A 25,787-nucleotide genomic window follows, 5' to 3' on the forward strand; every position below is an offset into this window, starting at 1 on the left:
CTGAGAGCACAATTTTACCATAAAAAGTCTGTTTTTCAAAAAAGGGCAGATCTATTATTTGAACGATATTTTAAAAACCTTTTTTTTTAAACAGCTGCAAGCAATGATAACCGGTGAAAAAAAATACAGCAAGTTGCAAACTTGTGCGATCCCCCTGGCCTGCTGGCAGTATTTATACCATCAATTAGTTAGCACCATTTTTAGTTTACCTAATTGCAATCAACAATGACCTCATCTGACCCCTAGATGACCTTTGACCTCAAATGTCTGATGTCATCTTAAGTCTGCCTTATCCAAAGAGTATTGTTACCAAGATTGGTTGAGAGCAAAGTCTGACTTTTCATGACAGCACTTTTCATTTGAAACCAAAATCAACAATGACCTCATTTGACCCCTACATGACCTTTGACCCCAAATGTCTCAAGTTATCTGAAGTCCCCTACCCAAAGATTATTTTCACCAAGATTGGTTGAGAATGAAGTCTGACTTTTCATATGACAGCCCTAAACAATGAAAAAACTTCCCCATAACGTGGTGTAGGCCTACCCATACACACAGACTAACATGTTTGTTTATGTTGTAAATCAAGGATTTTCTTTTGTTCCTCTTCCCTTTTCCTTTGTTTATACTCTAACTTTTTTGCAACAGCTCTCATTGGTTTAGTTAACGTTTGGTTTTGTACACGTTTCCTAACCGAGGAGTCTTCGATTAGGTTCCTGTGCTCAATTCATCGATGAGGCCACAAAAAAAAATAGTTCTGCTTCCGATTACATGGCATTTGAAAATAGGGTACGTAGGTAGGGACAAATTTTTTTTGCCATTTTTTTTGTGTACGATCATATGGAGGCATCTGCGTGTAGTAAAAGGGTAAAAGGTAGAAATGGATGGTTTTTTTTTTTTCCCCCCCCTTATTTTTCCAATAAAACAATTAGGGTAGGGGCTGTCAGAATAGGGTAGGTAGGGAAACCGGAAGCAGAACTATTATTTTTTTGGCCTGATGTTGCACATAAGTATCCTCGAATTCCTCGATTTACACCATAAACAAACGCACACAAACCGACACACATTAAGGAATACACTAGTCCGAAAATTTGGGACTCTCAATACTGTGTATGATGAGAGTCCCAAAACTTAAGGTATCCATATCGTGCAAATGTTTGTGCTGCATAATAAAACCAGTGTGAATCAAATTTGCAAGCTTCTTACTCACTACAGTTTCTTCAATAATCCCCGAAACTTTTGCCTCGCAAAGTTGCTGTTGTGAGCATTGCATCACCAAAAATTCAGCTTTTAATTATAATTTTACAGAGACTTATCGAAATCCATACGTGAGACATCACGTTGATGTGTACTGCAATGCATTGTGCAAAAAGACTCCTCAGCTATAACATTTTCATCGTGTAGATAAAACAGCGCCCTCTTGTTGATCTGAGTGAATGCAAAATGTTTCATTTAACAGAGGGCGCTATGTTCATTTGGCCATCGATTAAAAAACAAGTTAGCTGCAAGGCTCTACCTACACCTACCCAGAATACATTGGGAATCACACACACATTTCCAGAGCATGGAGATTGACATGGATGGTTTTTGAACTGCCAAAAACTTGCCTTAATTAATTTAATTTAACCCTAACCCCCTAGGCCCTTGTTGCTTACAACCATCCTACATTTTTCAAAATTGTCAGACAGTCCTGCCTCAAATGCATTATCCTCAATCCTCCAAAATCCTCCTCATTCCAAAACTTTGCACTCATGTTTAAATGAAGGATAACCAACGCCAAATCCTTCAAAATCATCAGACAGTCCTGCCTCAAAATGCATTCATCCTCAATCCTCCAAAATCCTCTTGTGCTTCATTCACCATTCATCCTCAATCCTCCAAAATCCTCATGTGCTTCAATCACCATTCATCCTCAATCCTCCAGAATCCTCATTTGATTCAATCACCATTCATCCTCAATCCTCTAGAATCCTCCAAAACCGCCAGGAGGATTTTGGAGGAGTGAGGTGGGTTAGGGTTCAAATTGGATTCAAGGTCTCAAATTTCGCAGGTGACATGCTTGCAACTATATCATTTTGATGTATGTGTTGTGTGGGCATTAATTAGCCAAATGGTGAGTAAAAAATGTCAGTAGTAATTTTGCACGTTTTTATGCACTCACGGTCCCAGTCTGGGAATACACTATCACAATCCCCCTTTTCGGCTTAAAAGCCAGGGGGATAAAATCGTCGCGTCAGTGCAACAAGGTCGTAACTCCATTCTGCAACAAAGTCGTATCTCGTGCGAATACGCTCCGTGCAACAAAGTCGTATCTCGACGTCCATTGACTTTGCATGTACATCCGGGTTATTTTAAGCGAGATACGACCTTTTGACCTTTTCGTGTTTTGCGTCGTTCATGCCATTTTAGGAGATACGACCTTGTTGCACTGACGCGACGAAATCAGCACCTTATGTACCTCACAAAGAAACCGCTGACGGTGCTTGGGGCCGGAGTTCTTGATCTCATAGTTTGGCGTCACTTTCTTTCTGCCGCAAAAGCTGTACAGGAAATTCTTGACGTCACCCATTGCTGTCTGCTTCTAGACATGTGATGACGGACTGAAACAAAACAGATTCTAAAAAGGTGAGGACTCCAACGTTATGTCTTCATGGTCCAAATGTTAAAAAAGGCGATAAGTTGGGTCCAAGTTACTCGGACTAGTTGTGTACAAAGTCATGAAAGTCCATGGACATGATCATATGATGGACAACAATTTAAGGCAGTGTATATTTTGCCGGAGACGGCAAACCTTTAGTAAACGTTAGTTTGCCGGATATGCACTGAACATGCGCAGTTACTGGTTTTTTGTACTTAAACATTTTCCGGTGACAAGTTTTAGTCTGGCTCCATGCCAAAATTATCGTTGTTACCTCGTATTCACAAGATGGGATTCAGACCATTTTATAATTTCGGACTTTATTTCCCTTTTAAAAAAAATCCTCCAGAGCCACAAATCTGAAAAAGAAAATGTAATACTCTGCAAAAAATGTTTGAGACATGTTAAAATAATAAAAGAAGAATATTCTTATTTATTTGGGGATGAGAAAAAAACCTTAAAAATGTGGTGCGGTCGGAATCGAACGCGAGTCATCCCGCTTACTAAAGCCTTTGCTTAACCATTACACCAAACGTGCAACACAACTTTTGGTGGGAATTTAATGAATGTCGGACACTTCGCCCCATTTCCACGTCGCCCCATGTCACTTCGCCCCTAACCACTTCGCCCCATCCCCACTTCGCCCCATTCCCACATCGCCCCATCCCCACTTCGCCCCATTTCCACTTCGCCCCATTCCCACTTCGCCCCATCCCCACTTCGCCCCAGCCGTTACACGTAAAAAAAAATCTCATCTATTTTTTTGGCTTAAAAAACAATTTCAACAGATTCACTAATTGCTAACCAACGGAAAGAATTAGCCCATCACCAAATGAACAATTCATAACCAACCTTTCAGGCTCTCCCCTACCAAGAAAAAAGCTTGAAGTAAAAGATCCAACTTTGTTCCCAACCCGGCTATACCAACCCGTCTCCCACTTATCTGAGAACGACAATACCTTTGACATCCTAATTTCACTCTTGGAGGAACCAATCTCATCTAAATGAAGTTGTAAGTGTCACATATCAGACAAATTTTGACGGAACATTTTCCTCAAGGCAGTGAGTTCCTTTTAACTCACTGACCCATACCTACGGATTCTTTTGAATCCAGCCGCTTCCAGCGGCTGATGATTCACAAGCCAATAGGAGAGGCGTCTCTGAATGGGATAGAGCCATCATTTCTCTCATCTGTGTCTCGAGCACCTCATCAGAGAGTTTGTATTTTTCCTAAGTTTCTAGAATTGGGAGCATTTATTATCTGGGGTCTTTGGCAGTTTATTTGGTCTGCACCCCTAGCCTTCACCTTTTTCATACTACATGGGGCGAAGTGGGGATGGGGCGAAGTGGGGATGGGGCGAAGCGGGGATGGGGCGAAGTGGGGATGGGGCGAAGCGGAGATGGGGCGATGTGGGGATGGGGCGAAGTGGGGCGGGGATGGGGCGAAGTGGTTAGGGGCGAAGTGACATGGGGCGACGTGGAAATGGGGCGAAGCGTCCGACACCCGAATTTAATACATCTTATAATTCAGCCCTATTTTAAAGAGTACAGCGCCCTCTGTTGATATGGATTGCCGCCGGCAAACCTTTAGTAATCGTTAGTTTGCCGTCATTACCTCCGGCAAAATATCCACTATCAAAATTTAATGGAGATTCAAGAACATTTTCAAAGTATCTTCCTCACAAAATTTAATGTTTCTCAGTCCCAGATTCATGCCTTTTCAACATATTTGCAATGACTGATCTTCATCATGTTCAATGAGATGATGTTCATTTCAAACAAGTGAGAATGTTTACCTTTAAATTTCCAAAGATACGCGAGCCAGCGGAAGTGCGGACCTGACCGTAGACGACCACGTTTTAATACCGTTTTAATTAAGCGGTCGCTTGGTGGCGCCGTACAGCACACGCGGGCAGCTGTTTCATGTAGTCATATGTGCCCCGCGCCGTCTTACTTTGGGTTTTTGGTGCGGGGCACATATCAGTACATGAAACAGTCATTGATTAAGCGCGACTTGTTTTTCTTCAATAGTGACGTCACACACGCGCGCAATGAATTATGCATCAGTCATGTCAGTGAAATAGACTGTGCAACTCGGCAGACACATTTAATTGTGAGCGGTAAGTTCAGACTATTTTGTTCTTTTTTCAAAATTACCGGTTGTTTGAAACAATTTGAGGGGTCTTATGGAATGTCATGAATGTGTGGATCTATCCAGGGTTACTGTCTTCCTCATTTGTATTTTCTTTATCGGTTTTTTTGGGCCTTGTTCTCGCGAGGGCATGCACAAAATGCATACCGTCATGACGACCGTGTAAGTGCTACCAAAGTATGGCAAATCGGTGGAGCGTTTGTATGGAGGGGTACCCGTAATTCAACGCTCCACTTAGTCCGAGTAACTTGGACCCAACTTATCGCCTTTTTTAACATTTGGACATGGTCTGGCTTACTATCGCCAGACCATGTCCAAATGTAAAAAAAGGCGATAAGTTGGGTCCAAGTTCATGAAGTTACTCGGACTACGCCACATACAAACTTATCGCGAAAATTCACCTATGCAAATTGGGGTCAACACGCCCCTCATTATGACGTCAACGTTGAGTTCGTGCTTGCGCTCATGCCATCAATTTCAGCCCGACTCACTTCAGTTTTATGAATGAAATCATTATGCATCGGAGAGTGAACATGCCAGAAATTTACAGTAGAAAAGCTCATGATATCTGCTTTCTTTTGCCGAAGAAAGCGTCAAAATCGATGAACTATTGCCTGAGTTTTGACAGTTCAAACATTTTTTAGCGTGTTTTTTTTTAGGAACCAAAACTTCTTATTTTTCGACGGAGTCCATCTTTTTAATCCTAAATTTCTTTCTTCTCGAATTTGGTTGGGGAAAACCTGAATTAGTTCCATATAGAACAGGTTTTCAGCTTTTTAGTGGTGTGGCACATGTGGGTGGTCGGTCTGATACGGCGATGGTCGCGAGCAATATGCATAAAAATTGCTCGCTGGAACTGCCCAAAATTGCGAATGATAGTGAAGTAATCACGTGATATAAACACGTGCAACGTGCATGAGATATATATAGCTCAGTGGAAGACGGTTACGAAGATTAAAGGGATCCCGTTTGATTAAAGGGATCCCGTTTGATGAAATGTGTGTGTGTCTCTTTTTTTCTGTCCCTTTTCCCCTGTATCCCGATGCGACGGGGTTGGGCGGTGGGTTGGGGTGGGGATGGCCCGCGGGTGGGGCGGGGGAGGCCTGCAGGTGGGGTGGGGGAGGGGGAGGGGGAGGGGATGGGGTGGGGGCGGGGGAACAAAGACACAGTGGGTGGAATATGCACATTCTTTGGGTGAAGGGTGAAGGGCCATTGCATATATCCAAACACCTTGAGGGGCGGGGTGGGGTCCCCTGGGTGGGGGAAAGGAACGGGAGGGGGGTACTGAGAACCAGGATAATGGAATATTTCCTGTCTTTCATTTCTAACACCTGCACCATATCAGGACCCCATGGAAGGGGAGTGCACATAAGGGGTTGCCGGTGGAGGGGGGGGGGGAGGGCGCGTGGGGGAGGATGCCTCGTGAGTGTAGAGGGGGGTCGGGGGTAGAGTACTCAAAACCAGGAAGCTTAAAATCCGGGGGGGGGGGGGCTCAAAAGGAGGAGGGTGGAATTTCACATTTCCTTTTCTTTTTTTCGGTCCTTGCAACATATCCCGACCCTAGTGGCCGGTGGGTGGTGGGGGCCCCCACCAACACAGAAATCTTGATATGCAAATTAGGTAAACAGCGCCGCTCATTATAGCATCATCATGAAATTCTTGCTGACGCGCATGCCATCTACTTCGGCCAATTTTCGGCCAGACTCCTTCAGTTTTATGAATAATATCACTGTAGGCCTACATCGGAGGATGCACCTGCCAGAAATTTACATGCTGAAAGCAACAGAATGATGTCCGCCTCCTTTTGCCGAGACAGCGTCAAAATGAAAGGGTGAGTTTTGACGATTAAAATATTGTTTTCGCGTTTTCCTTTTTGGAACTCAAACTTCGTATTGTCCAAGGGAGTCCATCTTTTCAATCCTGTTTTTCTTCCTTCCAACATTTTGTTTGAAATCAAATGAATTAATTCCGAGTAGTTAAGTTTTTTAGCTGGCGAATGGTGTGGCCTAAGTGGGTGGTCGGTTTAATAGTGCGATGGTCGCGAGCAAAATGCATGGAAGTTTATCACTGGAACTGCCAAAAATTGCGAATGATTGTCAATTATTGATCACGCCGGCTTTATCCGGCCCGCCGGCACCGCGCGCGTTCTAATAAAAACCCAAGATTAATAAAATGATCGGTTACACCTCTATGTTCCGACACCCCTATGTTCCGACTGCACATATTCCTATTCCTAACCCTAACCCTAACCGGGAGTAACACAATCTAGGTTGTCGGAACATAGTGGTGTCGGAACATAGAGCAGTCACCAAATAATCAAGATGTTTTGTTTTCTGATAAATGATGTGACTTTATTATTGGGAATACCACTTTCTTTTTTTCCTTTCCCCTGCCCTGGATACCATATTCCGACCCTGGGGACAGGGCGGTGGGGGGTGGGGGGCGGAGCGTGGTGTTCAAACCACGCCAAGAGGGCTGAAATTGTTTTTTCCAACAAGTGAAGTTTGTCTTTTAATTTGGTGCAATGACGTTCCCGACCAGACTTTCTTTTACTGCGATATCATGGACCGGGCCGGGGTTGAGGCGGGACCGTATCATAAGTCCGACGCCTCATAGGTCCGACGCCTCATAAGTCCGAAATTTCGGACTTATGAGGCGTCGGACTTTATTTATTCCGCCTCATAGATCCGACGCCTCATAAGTCCAACGCCTCAAAAGTCCGACAACGGAAAAACGAGTGTCGGACTTACGAGGCGTCGGAGCTATGAGGCGTCGACCTATGAGGCGTCGGATTTATTAGGCGTCGGACCTATGAGGCGTCGGACTTATGGGCCTTTATTTGGTTAGGGGATGTGATTTTGTCGGACTTATGAGGCGTCGGACTTATGAGCGGACCCCGTTGAGGCCGGGTAGGGGTTGTGGGGGGGGGGGGGGGATTTCCCAAAACAAAGAGGGTGGAATGTCCTTTATGTTCTTTTAGTTATTAATCTTAAGACGTGCTGCTCTTGGGGGGGAGAGAGGTGGTGGGGCCGCATGAGTCGGGGGGGGGGGGGGGGGGTTAAGGTACTCCAAACCATGAGGGTTGAATATCCCGGGGAGCATCAGAAGGGGAGGGCCTGGAATTTCCCAATCTTCTTTTGTTTTCATCATCATCATCATCATCATCCCCATCATCCCCATCATCATCATCATCATCATCATCATCATCATCATCAGACGTCGTAGGCTACTGCCCGTTGACGCAACAACCGTCCACTTCTTCTGGGTTGTGTGACTGGTGAAGGGGTGATTTCCTTCGCTGAAGGGTCGCCGCAGTTAGTTTATCCACGCTGAGACCGCTCCATCTGGTGAGGCCGTCGATCCAGCGGAGTTTGGTCATTGCATTATATCCCGACCCTTGGAGACAGAGGGTGGGGGCCCCGACAAACTATTCACAGAAACCTTCGTATGCAACTAGGCGAACAGCTCCGCTCATGATGACGTCATTGTCAAGTTCTTGCTTCATTACGCGCATGACATCGTCTTCGGCCAATCTCACTGGGAGTCCATCTCTTCAATCCTATTTTTCTTCTTTCCAACATTTGGTTCGAATTCAAATGAATTTATTCCGAATAGTTGAGGTTTTCAGCTGTCGAATGGTGTGCCACATGTGGGTGGTCGGTTTGATAGTGCGATGGTCGCGAGCAATATGCATTGGCATTTTTTGATGGAACAGCCAAAAATTGCAAATGATTTTCAATAATTGATCACGCCATCACCGCTTGCGTTCTAATAAAAAAAACAAAATTAATCTAAAAAGCAAGATGTTTTGTTTTCTGATGAATGATGCACCTTTATTACATTATTGGGAGTAGGCCTACCCCTTTCATTTCATTTCCCCTGTCCTGGATATCATATTCAGACCCCCGGGGTGTGGCGGGGGCGGGGTGTGCGGTTCAAGCCATGCCAAGAAAGCTGAAATTATTTTCTTTTCCAACAGTGATTTTTGTCTTTTTACGGTGGTGGTGCAATTACGTTCCCGACCAGACTTTCTTTTTTACTGCGAGAAGTGACTGGGTTGGGGTGGGGGGGGGGGGGGGTTGAGCCGGGTAGGGGTTGTTGGGGGTCGGGGGATTTTCTTCCAGTGATTCTAAGTTCCAAATCTGCATGCCCAGTGGGTGGGTGTGGGCAGGGCTGGTGGATTTACCAAACAAAGGATTGCATATTCTTCAAGTGATTTTATTCAGACTTGCTTGCCCGTGGGTGGAGGGGGGGGGGGACGGGTTGGATTTCCCAAAACAAAGAGGATGGCATATCATTCCTGGGAGAGAGAGGGGGAGAGAGAGGTGGAGGGGTTATAGTACTCCGAACCAGGAGGGTTGAATATCCCCGGGAGAGCCGCAGATTGGGAGGGCCTGGAATTTCTCAATCTTCTTTTGATTTGGTCCTTGCATTATAATCCCGATCCTAGGGGCAGAGGGTGGGGGCCACGACAAACTATTCACAGAAACCTTCGTATGCAAATTAGGTGAACAGCGCCGAATTTTATGACGCAATCGTCAAATTCTTGCTTTAAAATACGCGCATGACATCGTCGTCGATCAATTTCGGCCACTCTCGCTAGGAGTAGGAGTCCATCTCTTCAATCCCGTTTGTCTTCTTTCCAGTATTTGGTTCAAATTCAAATGAATTTATTTCGAATAGTTGAGGATTTTAGCTGTCGAATGGTGTGCCACATGTGGGTGGTCGGTTTGATTGTGCGATGGTCGCGAGTAATATGCATGGACATTTTTCGAAGGAAATGCCAAAAATTGCGAATGATCAGTTAGTCTGTATACAGTAAACACGTACGTACGTGCAGCAGAGCAGGGGATCTACCCGATGTTCCCCAATACCGATGTTCCCCCAAATCCATAGGATTAGGGTTAGGGTTAGGGTTATATTGGTAAGGATTTCGAGGAACATCGGTATTAGGGAACATCGGAATTGGGGAACATAGACATGCACCCGTGCAGGAGCTATGGAAGAAGCGTTACAAAGCAAGGATTCCGTTTGTTGATGGCCTTTTTTTCGTCCCTTATCCCAAAGCGACGGGACGGGGTTGAGTGGGTGGGGTGAGGGAGGCCCGCGGGTTGGAGTGCAGGTTGGAAGGGTGGGGAGATAGGGGGCGGTGCACCGGGAACACTCCATGCACATTTTTTATTGACCCTTTTGGCCTTGCCAATTATCCCGACCCCTTGGGGCGGGGAGGGGATAAAATTTCCTTTGTTCCTAATTTTTCCTTTTTTCCGTGCACCATTATCCAGACCCCGGGGAAGGGGGCGTTAGGGACGGGGGAAGGGGCGAATGGGGGATGGGGGCAAATGGGGGATGGGGCCGCGTCCCCACTTCTACGCCTGTGCAATTAAGCGTGGGTGTGCGTGTGTGTGTGTGGGGGGGGGGAGTTTAGAGTACTCCGAATCAGGAGGTTGTATCATGGTTTTTTTTATTCACCCTTTGCGCTGTCCCCTGGCGCGGAATGGAATATGGGGTGAAAATATCTTATTTTCATGCAATGATGTTTTTGGGTTTTTTTGGGGGGGGGGGCTTTATACGAAAACTTAAAAACAGTAATCATGAAAAATATAAAATTTAATAAAAATGCAAATTGCAGAAACAAATATCTCATATCTATTTTGTGAAAATGTTGTGGCTCTGAAAAGAGCCGTTTTGGTTTTAGTTTGTTGATTCGATGATTTCTTCGAAGGCTTGGCCAACACTTTCTTCTGCTTGCTCGATGTGTTCTTGCTGGCTGGCTTCTTGGCTGGCTTCTTGGCTGGCTTGGCTGGCATGGCTTGGTGGAGGATTTCTTGACAGATGTATATTTGACTTGGATGGCGTTTTCTTGGCAGCTTTCTTGGGTGACTTCTTCGGCGCGGGTTTCTTGACTTTATTCACCATTTTGGCTTTCTTGGCTTTTCTGCAATCTTGGCTTTCATTTCCCGTTCCTTCTTGGCCTTGATTCTCTCCTTCTCCTTAGCTGCATTAGCCTTGGCCGGCAGCCTTCTCTTTCTCCTCGGTGGTGTCAAACTTGAACGTACCAGCGGCTCCCTTACCTGCCATCCGAGTGAGCCTCCAACTTCATTGATTCATGTTTTATTATTTAAAAGTTTACTCTAGCATGGCTTATTACACAGAAATTCTTAGGGTGGATTATCTGGATCCGCACGTCCGTACCCCCGTGGGCGTACCAAACACCTCCCGCATGCAAAAAAAAACCATATCTTTTTTCGCCTCTTTGGCCGACGTTCTGACTTGGTGGGTCCTTTTTCCGCAAGTTCAGAATATTTTCTCTAAAAATTGGTGCAAAATACATGTATTTGAAATGCCTTCCTTTGTCAGAAACCAACAAAATAGAAACTGCATTCTCATGTTTAGACGATACACAATGACATCAGAGGAGAATAACAATCAGTACTGACGAACTATTCGCTCACAAGATGCCTTTGATCACTAGTTCTCCATAATTATTTAGAGTATTTTGTATTCGGAGTATTCATCATTTTCCATCGTTTCTGACCTTTCAATAACATTGGACTTAAAGGGAAATCTTAAGGGCTCCGCTAAGCCTCATATAATTATGTCAGACGCATATAGGCCCCAAGTCCGGCAAAATCTAATATAAGGCCAATAACTGTTATAAAATTCCGACGCCTAGGTCCGACACCTCATCAGTCCGACGCCTAATAATTTGGAAATTTCGGACTTCCGAGGCGTGGCGGGGGTCCAGGTTTATCATCGGAGGAGTCGGACTTGCGATATATAGGCCTAAGGCCCCAACCTTGATAGTATAGCCTCCCATGCAGCTACGGAACAACTCGAAATTTGGTTAATCAGGGTATATATATTGTTTTATTTCGTAGTACTATGCAGTTTTCTTTGACCATGGAGGGGTGGTTTGACTTTCAGGTTTTGAGTTATCAGTGTTGACTTTATCCAGATTTCGCTTATTCCAATTTGTCAGCGTTTTCACGAAGGGGTGAATTTGCCGCAATAGGTGTCGGGGTTTAACGGTTAGGGTTAGGTTTGGGGAACAGGTATAACATAATGCACCCGTTGAACTTGCAGTGGTTGTCAGAAAAGAGGTTTTAAGTTGGTCACGATTTGGAATAAACATTTCGCATACTACTGACTAACTTTTCAAACACAGATGAAACTTCAAAGATGTACCAATTACAGAATAATGGAACAACAATTGCGAGGTACCGGTATCGTAACTAATCCCCATAGATGTTTGTCTGGTCGTGAAAACTAAATCCCACACACTTGTTGTTTTGGCAAATTGCCGATACCCATTCCCCACCCTTTGCACGAATTTGTCTCTTCGTAAAAAATCAAAAGACATTCAGGTGAAGTTTTCTCAACATTGATTGTTATGATTTCGTTGATTTTATCTGATTTTGACCCAGACTTCTTTCCAAAAAATGTTCGTTGCGTGCAATTTCAGCCGGAACAAGAATTTTGAAAAAAGGTATGATTTTTGGATTGATAATTTAGTCCCTCCGTAAAAACGCTGAAAACCTTTTGCAATTTGATTCAAAAATTTCAAAACTATTTTTTAAAAGACTTGTCATGCTTACTGCTTACTGCTTACTTACTCTGATTCGATTTTTAAAGAACGGGTTTTTGACTATGTATTAGCCTGGGGGAGATTATAATCTGGATTGTTTGTTTTGCGTCTGTTCTTTGACGACTCTTCGGAATTGCCCCCGTGATCTATCCTTTCGTGAAGTTGGCATCAAGTGTATTTCCTTTTATTTTCATGCCTTTGTTGTTATAACTTCTCGACATTATTGACAAGTGGTGAACATTCATATTCGTACTTGTATTAGTCATCTAAGTTAAAAACAAACACATTCTTGTCCTGGTGTAAATCAAAGAGTAAAAACAGTACAAACAGCATGCAAGAACTGACAATAGTAAAACTTACATTTAAATTAACCTATGAATAAAACATGCCTGTAAAACACAATAATTTTTAAAATGATAACTTAAAGACTGATAGCAAAAAGACACGATGCCTATCCGCCCTGGGCTAGCACTATGACAATGAAATATAACTTTAAAAATATGCCGGGGAAAAAAGGATAAAGAACTTTAAAAATGTTTTTTTTTCCATCGTCGTAAAATACTAAAAACCACAGGTGCAGATTTTGAAAAGTTATTAAACTTAAATAAAGTTATTTTGTACTGTGTTTTCCAGTGGCTAATTCACAACAAATGATGTAGAGATCTAAACGGTCTTTCATATTTGCTGTATTATTATGTAACTTTGAATATACATGTAATGCCAAATTGCATTTTGGTCAAAAATAAAATGAAGCAAGCTCCGATTTGAAAAAATTGACTTGAAGCTCGCCGATCCCCTGGATCATCCAATACATGTACATACACGACATACGTATTTGTATGCAGCATGTATGCATAGTGCCTGGCCGTGGCGTGGGAACGTATCAGATTACATATCGGCCGACCGCAATATCGATCGGTTCAAAAATAGATGGTCCGCGCGGGAATTGACCTGGATTGACCCGCAAACGTTCGGGTTGTCTGTGACGTAGGCAAGTCACCGACATATTTTTCTAAAAATGACTGCAAGTGCGCAGGCGTGCAAATTCCCGCACGATGCATAGGCCAAGTTCGTACGTGTACGCTCCACTCAGTAGAGCTAATCAGGGATAAGTCAAATTCCTGATGAGCATTGGAGCTGGAGTTTATACTCAAGCTAAACTTTGCCTTTTACGGTAATATATATGTAAGGCAAAATAAAAAAAAAAACATGTTTAGCGTCCTGCCTCTTTGACAAAAAGGAAGGAGGAGGCCCTTTTTAGCTGTTTCGGTGTACACACCGAAACAGCTCTTGTTTTCGTTAAGATTTTTTTTTTAGCTGTTTCGGTGACACACCGAAACAGCTCTTGTTTTCGTTAAGATTTTTTTTTTTCTTTTTCTTTTTTTTTTTTTTGGCTTTTCCGCAAACTTGCGGAAAAGCCTTTGTTTTTGTTCTCATTTTTTTTTTTTTTTTTTTGGCTTCTTCTTTTTGTCGCCTAAATCCCATAGACTTTGTGCACGTTTTTTCTCAACGCCACTTTTGGCATTAATCTTTGTCATACATCATTCAAAGTTAGCATAAGCATAGTCCCTATAGCAAAGATGTGTCCCGAAGATTGACGTCATGGTGACGTCATCGACTAATTTATTATAGATTTTTGAATATTTAATTTTTCCCATAGACTTTGTACACAGAAATTTTAAAAAAATTGTCGATTTGCAAAGGGCATTTTTGACTCTTTGCCAGTAATTCATTTACACCAATCTTTGTCTAAGCAAAGACCCTAATTTAAACAACATTGTGTAATGATGACGTCATGATGACGTCATCAGGTGTGTATTTATAGGCAATTAAATTGTGACACTTTTAATATTCAAAAATGCATAAGAAATCAACCGTAGGCGTCCGCAGCATTTTGTTGCCGGCAAGTGGTAGAATAGGTTGAGGTCTTTATTTCATTCAGTGTGCGTGAAATCACGTGACCCTTGCTTCCGGTCGAAAAAGGCCCAAACCGGAAGTGGCTTATCATTTGAAAGTGGTAATAGATATAAACTTGCTTTTAACGGTGTTAGTCTCTTGGCCAATAGTATTCTTCAAATCATCTACCGATGACGTCATGCAATCTTCGAGCGCCCTCTAGCGAGAGGTTGAAAATTAGCAAAAATGTATTTTGAATAGATGTCTGTGGCGAAGTTTGTCGTAATCGCCTAAATATTGGTGTATATGATGACCTTGACCCACTTAAGACGTGTGCGAAGTTTTAGGCAAATGACGTCATCAGACTGGAAGTTACAATAAAAAGACCCTTTTTCATTCGAAAATTCCTGAAAAATCAACCATGGCAGTTTTTATATTTGTTTTTACTTTAATTGTCAATTGAAGGGTAGGTCTAAAACATTTCTAAAGTTTCCAGGCGATAAGCAAACTCGAACATACCCTGCGCACGCTTAAAACTTCACGTTGACAATACCTCTGCTTCAAAACATGCACAGGACAGGACGTCCACAATGTACATGTACATGTACATGCACATACGTTGTACATAGGCACGTACATCGTATGTCAGTCAGCCTGCAGCGCACGTGTTGCTGAGGTCAAATCCTGTCCACAGTGACCGTTTTAGCCGATTTTCGGCTAACTTTGACAGATTTTATGTTCATGCATGCGCATAGACAGGGACGTATTATAGCACTCTTGGCATTAATCTTTTTCAGATATCATTGAAAGTTGTCATAAGCATAGTCCCCATAGCCAAGACGTGTCCCGAAGAGTGACATCATGGTGACGTCATCAAGTGATTTATTATGGATTTATGAATAATTATGTTTTCTCATAGACTTTGTACACAGCTTTCTCCACATGTCTTTCCCTATACAACACTGATATATCTTACTGAGTAGTTCTGAACTTCGGCCGAGAATTATTATGAGAAGGAAAAAGAAATCGTATTTTTTTACGCCTTTCATTTGATTGAAAATATTCCCAAGAGTTAGAATAGCAAGTAATATTTTATAAAAATGTTTCAGGTTTAAGGAAAATCACGCATTTAAAGGTGCAGTTTTTCTGCTGTGGGATTTTTAACCTATTGACTTTGTACACGTTTTCAAGCCACCATTTTCGTATTTTGGCGATCTGGAATCGTCATCAAAGTTACAGCCAAGGAAGACCCTCACACAAAAATTATGCCAAGACTATGACATCATGATGACGTCATCATCAAGTGATTTATTATGGATTCATGAATAATTAATTTTTCTCATAGACTTTGTACACAGCTTTTTCCACAAGTCTTTTCCTATACAACACTGATATATCTTACTGAGTAGTTCTGAACTTCGGCCAAAAATTACTATGAGAAGGAAAAAGAAATCGTATTTTTTTACGTTTGCCATTGGATTGAAAATATTCCCAAGAGTCAGAATATCAAGTAATATTTATAAAAATGTTTCAGTTTAAAGGCAAATCACGTATTTAAAGGTACAGTTTTTCTGCTGTGGGATTTTTAACCCATTGACTTTGTATACGTTTTCAAGCCACCATTTTTATAACTTGGTGATCTGGAATCGTCATCAAAGTTACAGCCAAGGAAGACCCTCATACAAAAATTATGCCAAGACTATGACGTCACGATGACGTCATTACCTAATTTGTTTATTGATTTTTGAAAATTTACGTACATATTGTGAAGTCTTATATCTACAGAAATGTAAGTCCGATTGGGTTGAAACTTGGTATGTGGCTATACCAGGATGTGTTATAGATTAAAAATGAGGTAACGTCATGATGACATCATCCTGAGATTTTATATGAACATTTATTTTTTTGTATCTTTTAGCCATATCTCCCGAATGCAACATGCAACATGCAAAATTCTTTTTTGCATTTGGTCTGTTATGTAATAGCTATTCGCACAAAACTTGAAAAATATGTGACGTCATCATGACGTCATCAAAATGCGATTTTTCAAAACTCATATAAGGAAAGGTCCAATTGTCATAAAACTTGGTGGGTAGGTAGTTAATCATACTAGTATGCAAAGTTCGAAGTGACGTCATGATGACGTCATCAAAAATTTTAAAAAATAATTGTCGATTTTCAAAGTGCGTTTTGACTCTTTGCCAGTAATTTATTTAGATCACTCTTTGTCCAAGCAAAGACCTTGTACACACGCACATACATCGTATTGCCGATGTCAAATCCTGTCCACATTGACTGTTTTAGCCGATTTTTCGGCTAACGTTGACAGATTTTATGTTCATGCATATTCAGGGCATATTATTGATTAAACAAAATCATAATGCGGAAAAGCCCTATGTTCTGTTGCAAACAGACATAGACCTCTAGTTTTCTTTCTTCTTTGGCTTTTCCGCAAAGTTGCGGAAAAGCCTTTGTTTTTGTTCTCATTTTTTTTTTTTTTTTTTTGGCTTCTTCTTTTTGTCGCCTAAATCCCATAGACTTTGTGCACGTTTTTTCTCAACGCCACTTTTGGCATTAATCTTTGTCATACATCATTCAAAGTTAGCATAAGCATAGTCCCTATAGCAAAGATGTGTCCCGAAGATTGACGTCATGGTGACGTCATCGACTAATTTATTATAGATTTTTGAATATTTAATTTTTCCCATAGACTTTGTACACAGAAATTAAAAAATAATTGTCGATTTTCAAAGGGCATTTTTGACTCTTTGCCAGTAATTCATTTACACCAATCTTTGTCCAAGCAAAGACCCTAATTCAAACAACATTGTGGAATGATGACGTCATGATGACGTCATCCTGTGTTTATTTATAGGCAATTAAATTGTGACACTTTTAATATTAAAAAATGCATAAGAAATCAACTGTACGCGTCCGCAGCATTCTGTTGCCGGCAAGTGGTAGAACAGGTTAAGGTCTTCATTTCATTCAGTGTGCGTGCAATCACGTGACCCTTGCTTCCGGTCGAAAAAGGCCCAAACAGGAAGTGGCTTATTATTTGAAAATGGTAATAGAAATGAACTTGCTTTTAACAGTGTTAGTCTCTTGGCCGATAGAATTCTTCAAATCATCTACCGATGACGTCATGCAATCTTCGAGCGCCCTCTAGCGACAGGTTGAAAATTAGCAAAAATGTATTTTGAATAGATGTCTGTGGCGAAGTTTGTCCGAATCGCCTAAATATTGGTGTATATGATGACCTTGACCCACTTAAGACGTGTGCGAAGTTTTAGGCGAATGACGTCATCAGACCGGAAGTTATAATAAAAAGACCCTTTTTCATTTGAAAATTCCTGAAAAATTAACCATGGCAGTTTTTATATTTGTTTTTACTTTAATTGTCGATTGAAGGGTAGGTCTAAAACATTTCAAAGTTTCGAGGCGATAAGCGAACTCGAACATACCCTGCGCACGCTTAAAACTTCACGTTGACAATACCTCTGCTTCAAAACATGCACAGGACAGGACGTCCACAATACACGTACGTTGTACATAGGCACATACATCGTATGTCAGTCAGCCTGCAGCGCACGTGTTGCTGAGGTCAAATCCTGTCCACAGTGACCGTTTTAGCCGATTTTCGGCTAACTTTGACAGATTTTATGCTCATGCATGCGCATAGACAGGGACGTATTATATCACTTTTGGCATTAATCTTTGTCAGACATCATTGAAAGTTGGCATAAGCATAGTCCCTATAGCCAAGATGTGTCCCGAAGAGTGACGTCATGATGACGTCATCAAGTGATTTATTATGGATTTATGAATAATTATTTTTTCTCATAGACTTTGTACCCAGCTTTCTCCACAAGTCTTTCCCTATACAACACTGATATAAATACTGAGTAGTTCTGAACTTCGGCTGAGAATTACTATGAGAAGGAAAAAGAAATCGTATTTTTTTACGCCTGTCATTTGATTGAAAATATTCCCAAGAGTTAGAATAGCAAGTAATATTTTATAAAAATGTTTCAGTTTAAAGGAAAATCACTAATTTAAAGGTGCAGTTTTTCTGCTGTGGGATTTTTAACCTATTGACTTTGTACACGTTTTCAAGCCACCATTTTCATAACTTGGCGATCTGGAATCGTCATCAAAGTTACAGCCAAGAAAGACCCTCATACAAAAATTATACCAAGACCAAGACATCATGATGACGTCATCATCAAATGATTTATTATGGATTCATGAATAATTAATTTTTCTCATAGACTTTGTAGTTTGTACACAGCTTTCTCCACAAGTCTTTTCCTATACAACACTGATATATCTTACTGAGTAGTTCTGAACTTCGGCTGAGAATTACTATGAAAAGGAAAAAGAAATCGTATTTTTTTACGTTTGCCATTTGATTGAAAATATTCCCAAGAGTCAGAATATCAAGTAATATTTTATAAAAATGTTTCAGTTTAAAGGCAAATCACGTATTTAAAGGTGCAGTTTTTCTGCTGTTGGATTTTTAACCCATTGACTTTTATGTGTACACGTTTTCAAGCCACCATTTTTATAACTTGGCGATCTGGAATCGTCATCAAAGTTACAGCCAAGGAAGACCCTCATACAAAAATTCTGCCTAGACTATGACGTCACGATGACGTCATCACCTAATTTTTTTAATGATTTTTGAAAATTTACGTACATATTGTGAAGTCTTATATCTACAGAAATGTAAGTCCGATTGGGTTGAAACTTGCTATGTGGCTATACCAGGATGTGTTATAGATTAAAAATGAGGTGACGTCATGATGACGTCATCCTGAGATTTTATATGAATATTTATTTGTTTGGACCTTTTAGCCATATCTCCCGAACGCAACATGCAAAATGCAAAATTCTTTTGACAGATTTTATGTTCATGAATATTCAGGGCATATTATTGATTAAAAAAAATCATAATGCGGAAAAGCCCTATGTTCTGTTGCAAACAGACATAGATCTCTAGTTTTTTTTTTTTTCTCCTTTTTCAGACTTTTTCTCCATAGGTTTAACACACGTTTCTTCTACAAGTCCACTTTGCCACTTTTTTAAATCCGATTGTTTTCAGACTTGGTACATACTTAGGCCACCACCCACAGATGGTCCTAGAAGAAATTTGTGATCATGACGTCATCAGGTGTCAGGTTACATCAAATTAAAGATGCATTTTTCCCCATATGTTTTGTACACGTTTTAAAACACACAAGTTTGGCATCTTCGTAAATCCGATCGACTTTAAACTTAATTCATACTTAGACCACCACCCACAGATGGTTCTAGACGAAATTCGTGATCGTGACGTCATCAAGTGTCAGGTTACGTCACATTAAAGATGCATTTTTCCCCATAGGGTTTGTACATGTATTAAAACGCTCCATTTCGGCACTTTCGTAAATCCGATCGACGTTACACTTGTTACACACTTAGACCACCACCCACAGATGGTCCAAGAAGAAAATTTGTGATCGTGGCGTCATCAGGTGTTCGGTTACGTCACATTAAAGATGCGTTTTTCCCCATATGTTTTGTACACGTTTTAAAACACTGCACTTTGGCACCTTCGTAAATCCGATCGACCTCAGTCTTGATACATTTTTAGACCACCACCCAAAGATGGTCCTAGAAGAAATGCGCGATCGTGACGTCATCAGGCGTTGGGTTACATCACATTAAAGATGCATTTTTCCCCATAGGGTTTGTACACGTTTTAAAACACTCTACTTTGGCACTTTTGTAAATTATGCGATCGACGTTAGACCTGGTACACACTTAGACTACCACCCACAGATGGTCCTAGAAGAAATTCGTGATCGTACCAATGCCGAGATGGGTTATAGATGAAAATTCATGTGATGTCATCATCAAATGTCATGTGACGTCCCTTAAAGGGGCATTTTGTTCTTTATAGGCCTATATTTACGGACCTATATGTTCGATTTGGTTATAACTTGACATGTACGTATAATGTGCTGTTATAGATGACATTTTTAGTGACGTCACTGATTGTTCATGACGTGCACAGAGTATTTTGAATATCCGAAACAGCTTGTGTTTGTCCACAAACACATTTCTAGTTTCTTTTTTTTTTTTTTTTTTTTTTTCTCCTTTTTCAGACTTTTTCCCATAGGTTTAACACACGTTTCTTCTGGCAGTCCACTTTGCCACTTTTATAAAACCGATTGATTTCAGACTTGGTACATACTGAGACCACCACCCACAGATGGTCCTAGAAGAAATTTGTGATCGTGACGTCATCAGGTGTCAGGTTACGTTACATTAAAGATGCATTTTTCCCCATATGTTTTGTACACGTTTTAAAACACTCCAGTTTGGTATCTTCGTAAATCCAATCGACTTTAAACTTAATTTATAATTAGACTACCACCCACAAATGGTCCTAGAAGAAATTCGTGATCGTGACGTCATCAAGAGTCAGGTTACGTCACATTAAAGATGCTTATTTCCCCATAGGGTTTGTACATGTTTTAAAACGCTCCATTTCGGCACTTTCGTAAATCTGATCGACGTTACACTTGGTACACACTTAGACCATCACCCACAAATGGTCCTTGAAGAAATTCGTGATCATGACGTCATCAGGTGTCACGTTACTTCACATTAAAGATGCACATTTTCCCCATAGGTTTTGTACACGTTTTAAAACGCTTCACTTTTTGGCACTTTCGTAAATTTGATCGACTTTATACTTGGTACACACTTAGACAACCACCCACAGATGGTCCTAGAAGAAATTCGTGATCGTGACGTCATCAGGTGTTTGGTTACATCACATTAAAGATGCATTTTTCCCCATAGGGTTTGTACACGTTTTAAAACAAAGTACCTTAAATCGTCACGTGTCATACCTAACACTTTCTGTCATCGTCTCATCATATCGGTTGTTTCGTTTCAGCTAAATAACTGATTGAGTTGTTACTTCTTGTTATAGTGTCATACGTGAATTTAATAGTGACATCATGACGATGTCGTCACAAGTCGACGTCTCTCCAAACAGCCGAAACAGCTGTGTTTGTACACAAACACCTCTAGTTTTTTTTTTTTTTCTTTTCAAAATGGCCGCCAGACACATTTTTTAAGACAACGCGGCCGGGCTATTTTTCAAGATGGTTACCAGCTTTTTTCAAAATAGCCGCCACTTGGACTCATTGACTATTTCCACAGCTTTATACACGGTATAAAAGTCTAAAAATATGATTTCTTTCGTCAGAGATCGTTAAAATTTATCAATTTTTGTCTTTAAAAAAAAAAAAAAAAAAAAAAAAAAAAGGAGGCGGCTTCTAAAAAGGAAGCGGGCGGGGACGCTAAACATGGTTTTTTTTTTACTTCGCCTAATAGAAATTAACTAAAAACTGTTTAATGTTTTTTCTTCAATGAAATGATAGATTACATTATGCGCCTATCAACCCACTCCGAGTCCTAGCTCCTTCAAACTGATGACATAAGCGTAGCAAATGCTCTTGAAGGTGTATATGTTTACATGCGTGGGTTGTCTTTGTCATCATAAGAAGGATTCTTTCCAGATTTCAGCGATTCTTCAATCATGGATGACGAAGAAATTACTTCAGTCGTTATCGACAATGGATCTGGGATTTTCAAGGCTGGCTTTGGGGGACAGGATGCACCGAAGGCTGTTTTCCCTACAGCAGTGGGTAGACCACTGTGCAGTGACAGCGTATGTAAACAAGACTTCAATCAACCCTTTTATTTACAAAATGCAGATGCACGTGAATGAGCCATTTTGATTAATCGGCCTAATTTCATGGCTCTGCTTATTACAGGGGTGTGAAATCTCAGCTTTAAAGCTGATTTCAGCTTTTTTTGTTTTGGATTTCATCAGCTTTTTCCCCTCACTTGCTGTGTACAAAAGTATAGGAGATTTCCAAAGTTCAGCTTTCTTTTTACACCTTTTTCAGCTGTTTTCAGCTATTTTATGAGTGGTCACTCACACCCCTGTTATTATTGGGAAAAATCCCTGCTTACCGTAGCAGAAAATTCATAGTTAATAGCAATAGCAATAGCAAGGAATTTTGGATGTATGCATACACCATGTGTACATCCAGTAAGGGCATAACTACTTAAGGTTTCTTTGTTGACAATGACAGATAAGCCCGTGATATTTTTATGCTGGTACTGTCATAGCACAGAATAAAGTTGATCGTTAGTGCAGAATTTTAGCAGAGCCATGAAATTGGGCCATGGTGGACACATTCAGTAGTCATGATAGGAGAGTGCTATTTGGTTTGGGTATTAAAACTCTTGTGTATTTACCCCAACCCAACAGCGCCCTCTGGTGTCCATCTTATCGTAAAGAGCCGCCTGTCATTTTAGTGAGATATAATATGCTATTAAACGCAAGAAGCATTTTTTATATTTCTAGTTCTGCTGCTTTGTATTTCTCTTTAATTAACCGTCTTTTCTTTCATTTTGTCACTTCCATGGGAAAACCTGTAACAGTCCGAAGACCATTACCAGGTTCGGATGGAAGGGGAAAGGGATTAATTCTTCATCTCCGACTCTCAATTACATCTTGATTAGTATATTTACAACGGCAAGACGGAAGCATGGCCAACATGGCCGAAGTCGTGCACAAGAGAGAGAATAGGCACTCTTCAATCTATGGTGAACTCAACAAGAAATGTAGCCATGATGGAATGTCCCGTTACAAACCAATCTTAAGACTATTTTATTAGTTTTAAGTGCTGGAGGTGTGACTAACTGTTGATAGTTACACGGTGGCTATCAAAAAAAAATTGACATTACGACATCTCATTCCCAAAGTAGAGGTAACATATATGGACACAAAGTCTGTTCAAAGCAACAAGAGCTCAAACTGCATGTTGTAACTTTTGGTTTGATTCCCTTTATTTTTCCCCCCACTGTTTGTGAAGTCTCAGACAGAAGATGCCAAGCAGCAGGATACCGATTGCTTCATCGGCGATCAGGCTCAGAAGAAACGAGAAATCCTTAGCCTGAGGTATCCCATCGAACGGGGCATCATCACCGACTGGGATGACATGGAGAAGATCTGGCACCACACCTACGCTAATGAACTCTGTGTGGCTCCAGAAGATTACGACGTGTTACTGTCTGAGCCTTGCCTCGGCCCCAAAGCCAACAAGGAAAAGATGACTCAGGTAAAAAGGTCTAACTTCTTTTCTGGCTGTGAATATTATTGAAAGACTACTACGCATACCCTCTCACCAGTTGCAAAGGGAGAATTAGGGGAGTAGGGCTGTCTCGAATATACCGAATATTTAAATATTCGATCATCAAGAGAATATTCGAATAGTTTTTTGCCGCTTTGAATATTTGAAAACAAAAACCTATGCACATCCACACACAACTGTGGTGTTACCTTATCATTAAGGTGGGGCGTTGTATTGATCTTGTGGGTAAATCTAGAGGTTGTTGGTTTCGAGTCCAGCCTGGTGTTGTGGTGCGTGTGTCCTTGGACACGACACGTTATTACTCATTGCTTCTCCCACCAAGGAGTAAAGTAGTACCTGTGAGGGTAGATATGGTCATGTTCTGTTTTTGATTTAGCAGATTGCGCAGATATGGCAGCAATGAGCTGTATACTCTCCAGGGAGCTGAGATGGTCTTTGGAATGTTTTTTTTAGGCGCCAAATGAGCAGGGTAAAAATATTGTACCGAGCCCTGATAACTTACTGGTTGATATGTGCGTTAATTTATGTAAATTATTAATATTATTTTGCTGGTGGAGTATGTTCTGCTTGTTTTGCACAGGTAATGTTTGAATCCTTCAACGTGAGAGCAATGAATGTCGTAACTCAGGCAGTACTGGCGCTCTGTACCCACGGTGCGAATACCGGTTTAGTGCTACAGTGTGGTGATGGCGTGACCGACATCATGCCATGCTATGAAGGCCAAACACTGCCTCATGCAGTCCAAAGACTTGGTGTTGCTGGGAGGGACCTCACGGAATACCTCATGGAGTTACTCAGAGAGCGTGGATATTCTTTTTCCACCACAGGTGGGTTTTTGTCAAGGCGGAGTTAGAGGGCAGTATCACTTGGATTTGTAAGCCTTTTGTGCATTCATTGTGACCGAGTTAATGAAAAATAAGGAGTACCGCCTGAGATACGTGCGGCACATAACGTAATTTGAAATTTCCCTCTTACATTTGGCTCTTCTTCCACTTTCCACTCAATCCAGAAATTAAAGATTTCATAAATGGAGGTGCACCAAATTGCGGAACATGTGTGAATGACATATTCCAGTTTTGCCATTTTTTCCCTCCATTCACAGCTGAGCGAGAGATTGTCCGTGACATCAAAGAGAAATTCTGTTACGTGGCCCAAGACTACGAGCAAGAATTACACAATGCCCAGAACAGCTGGACACAGGAGAAGAACTACACTCTCCCTGATGGTCAAGTGATCAGCATCGGCAGCGAGATGTTCCGAGGCCCTGAGGTCCTGTTCAATCCCTCCCTCGCTGGATTGCAGACGGAAGGAATCCTTCAGGCCATCCATGACAGCATCATGAAATGTGATGTGGATATACGTACAGACTTGCAGACCAATGTGTACTTGTCTGGGGGTACTGCTTTGCTGCCAGGTTTACCTGACCGCATTGGTGAGGAACTTAATGTGACTGTCAAGACAGATTCTCTACGAAATTATAAGATGGATGGAGTATGGATTGGTGGGTCTCTTCTTGCCTTACTATCCACCACGCCTTGGGTTCCTAGAAGGGAGTATGAGGAGTGGGGACCATCAATCATCCACCGTCGATATGTTGGTCTTTAGGCTAAAAAAAAATAGTTCTGCTTCCGGTTACCCTACGTATCCTATTTTGACAGCCCCTACCCTAATAGTTTGGGCGGAAAATGAGGAAAAACCCAGAAAATCATCAATGACTACCTTTTACCCTTGACTACATGCAAACACTTCCATATGATCGTACACAAAAAAATCCCCCCCCCCCAAAAAAAAAATTTCCCCACCCACATTGTACCTACCCTATTTTCAAATGCCATGTAATCGGAAGCAGAAATTATTTTTTTTTTCAGCCTTAGCTGTGCTTGTGCTGGGATTGCTTTTCTGCTATAGTAGACTCTTCAAGGTTTTTCTTTTTGAGAATATAAAAAATACCACCCTTCAAAACGCCACCAAATTTGAGGAACGAAATACATACAATGTACGTGCATTTTCCATGAATGGAGAACAAGGTCCATGTTTTGAAAGTTCAACAAACTAAAGGTTCTTTATGTCTATGGGGCAGCGGTGTTTTTATTTGCAGCGCACCTCGTCAGTGGATTATGATTATTCAGCTAGTCGATGTTTATTCATGAGAAAATAACAATGACATCACACCACTGGTGATTGCTATCCTAAATCAGTCAAGCATGTACATATAAAGCACTTCAAAAAACGGCTTTCGTCCAGCTGCCACAGTGGCCTAGTGGATATTCTTTTTGTGGGGCAAGATCT

The 25,787-nt window shown here is 41.3% G+C and overlaps 2 protein-coding genes across 5 annotated transcripts in view; one reads left to right on the plus strand and one right to left on the minus strand.

Annotated features, from left to right (window-relative positions):
- Positions 1-4,499, minus strand: part of LOC119721104 (ATP-dependent RNA helicase A-like) — a 37,988-nt gene extending 33,489 nt beyond the window's left edge. Inside the window, exons 1-2 of the mRNA XM_038191001.1 lie at positions 4,435-4,499; positions 2,459-2,600 (exon numbers count right to left, since the gene is read on the minus strand). Coding sequence (XP_038046929.1) covers positions 2,459-2,569 — 111 coding nt within the window. The 5' untranslated portion in view covers positions 2,570-2,600; positions 4,435-4,499. The remainder of the gene's footprint in view (positions 1-2,458; positions 2,601-4,434) is intronic.
- A 200-nt stretch (positions 4,500-4,699) lies between these two features.
- Positions 4,700-25,115, plus strand: LOC119721103 (actin-85C-like). Of its 4 annotated transcripts, none has more exons than XM_038190997.1 (5): positions 4,700-4,758; positions 21,852-22,003; positions 23,220-23,465; positions 24,079-24,325; positions 24,601-25,115. In XM_038190997.1, the coding sequence occupies exons 2-5, from the start codon at positions 21,872-21,874 to the stop codon at positions 25,101-25,103; spliced, it is 1,128 nt and encodes a 375-aa protein (XP_038046925.1). In that variant the 5' UTR covers positions 4,700-4,758; positions 21,852-21,871; the 3' UTR covers positions 25,104-25,115. The 4 variants fall into 4 exon arrangements, with proteins under 4 accessions (XP_038046925.1, XP_038046926.1, XP_038046928.1 ...); XM_038190998.1 differs by having other exon boundaries at positions 23,226-23,465; XM_038191000.1 differs by having other exon boundaries at positions 4,731-4,751.
- Positions 25,116-25,787: the final 672 nt, after the last annotated feature.

This window comes from Patiria miniata, unplaced genomic scaffold, assembly GCF_015706575.1.
Source record: "Patiria miniata isolate m_02_andy unplaced genomic scaffold, ASM1570657v1 HiC_scaffold_9, whole genome shotgun sequence".
Classification (NCBI taxonomy): Eukaryota; Metazoa; Echinodermata; class Asteroidea; order Valvatida; family Asterinidae; genus Patiria; species Patiria miniata.

Excerpts from the sequence above, each read along its gene's own strand:
- LOC119721103 (XM_038190997.1), top strand. The coding sequence starts at position 21,872 with ATGGATGACGAAGAAATTACTTCAGTCGTTATCGACAATGGATCTGGG. Across the intron at positions 22,004-23,219 it reads GACCACTGTGCAGTGACAGC|TCTCAGACAGAAGATGCCAA; the intron begins GTATGTAAACAA and ends CTGTTTGTGAAG. Across the intron at positions 23,466-24,078 it reads ACAAGGAAAAGATGACTCAG|GTAATGTTTGAATCCTTCAA; the intron begins GTAAAAAGGTCT and ends TGTTTTGCACAG.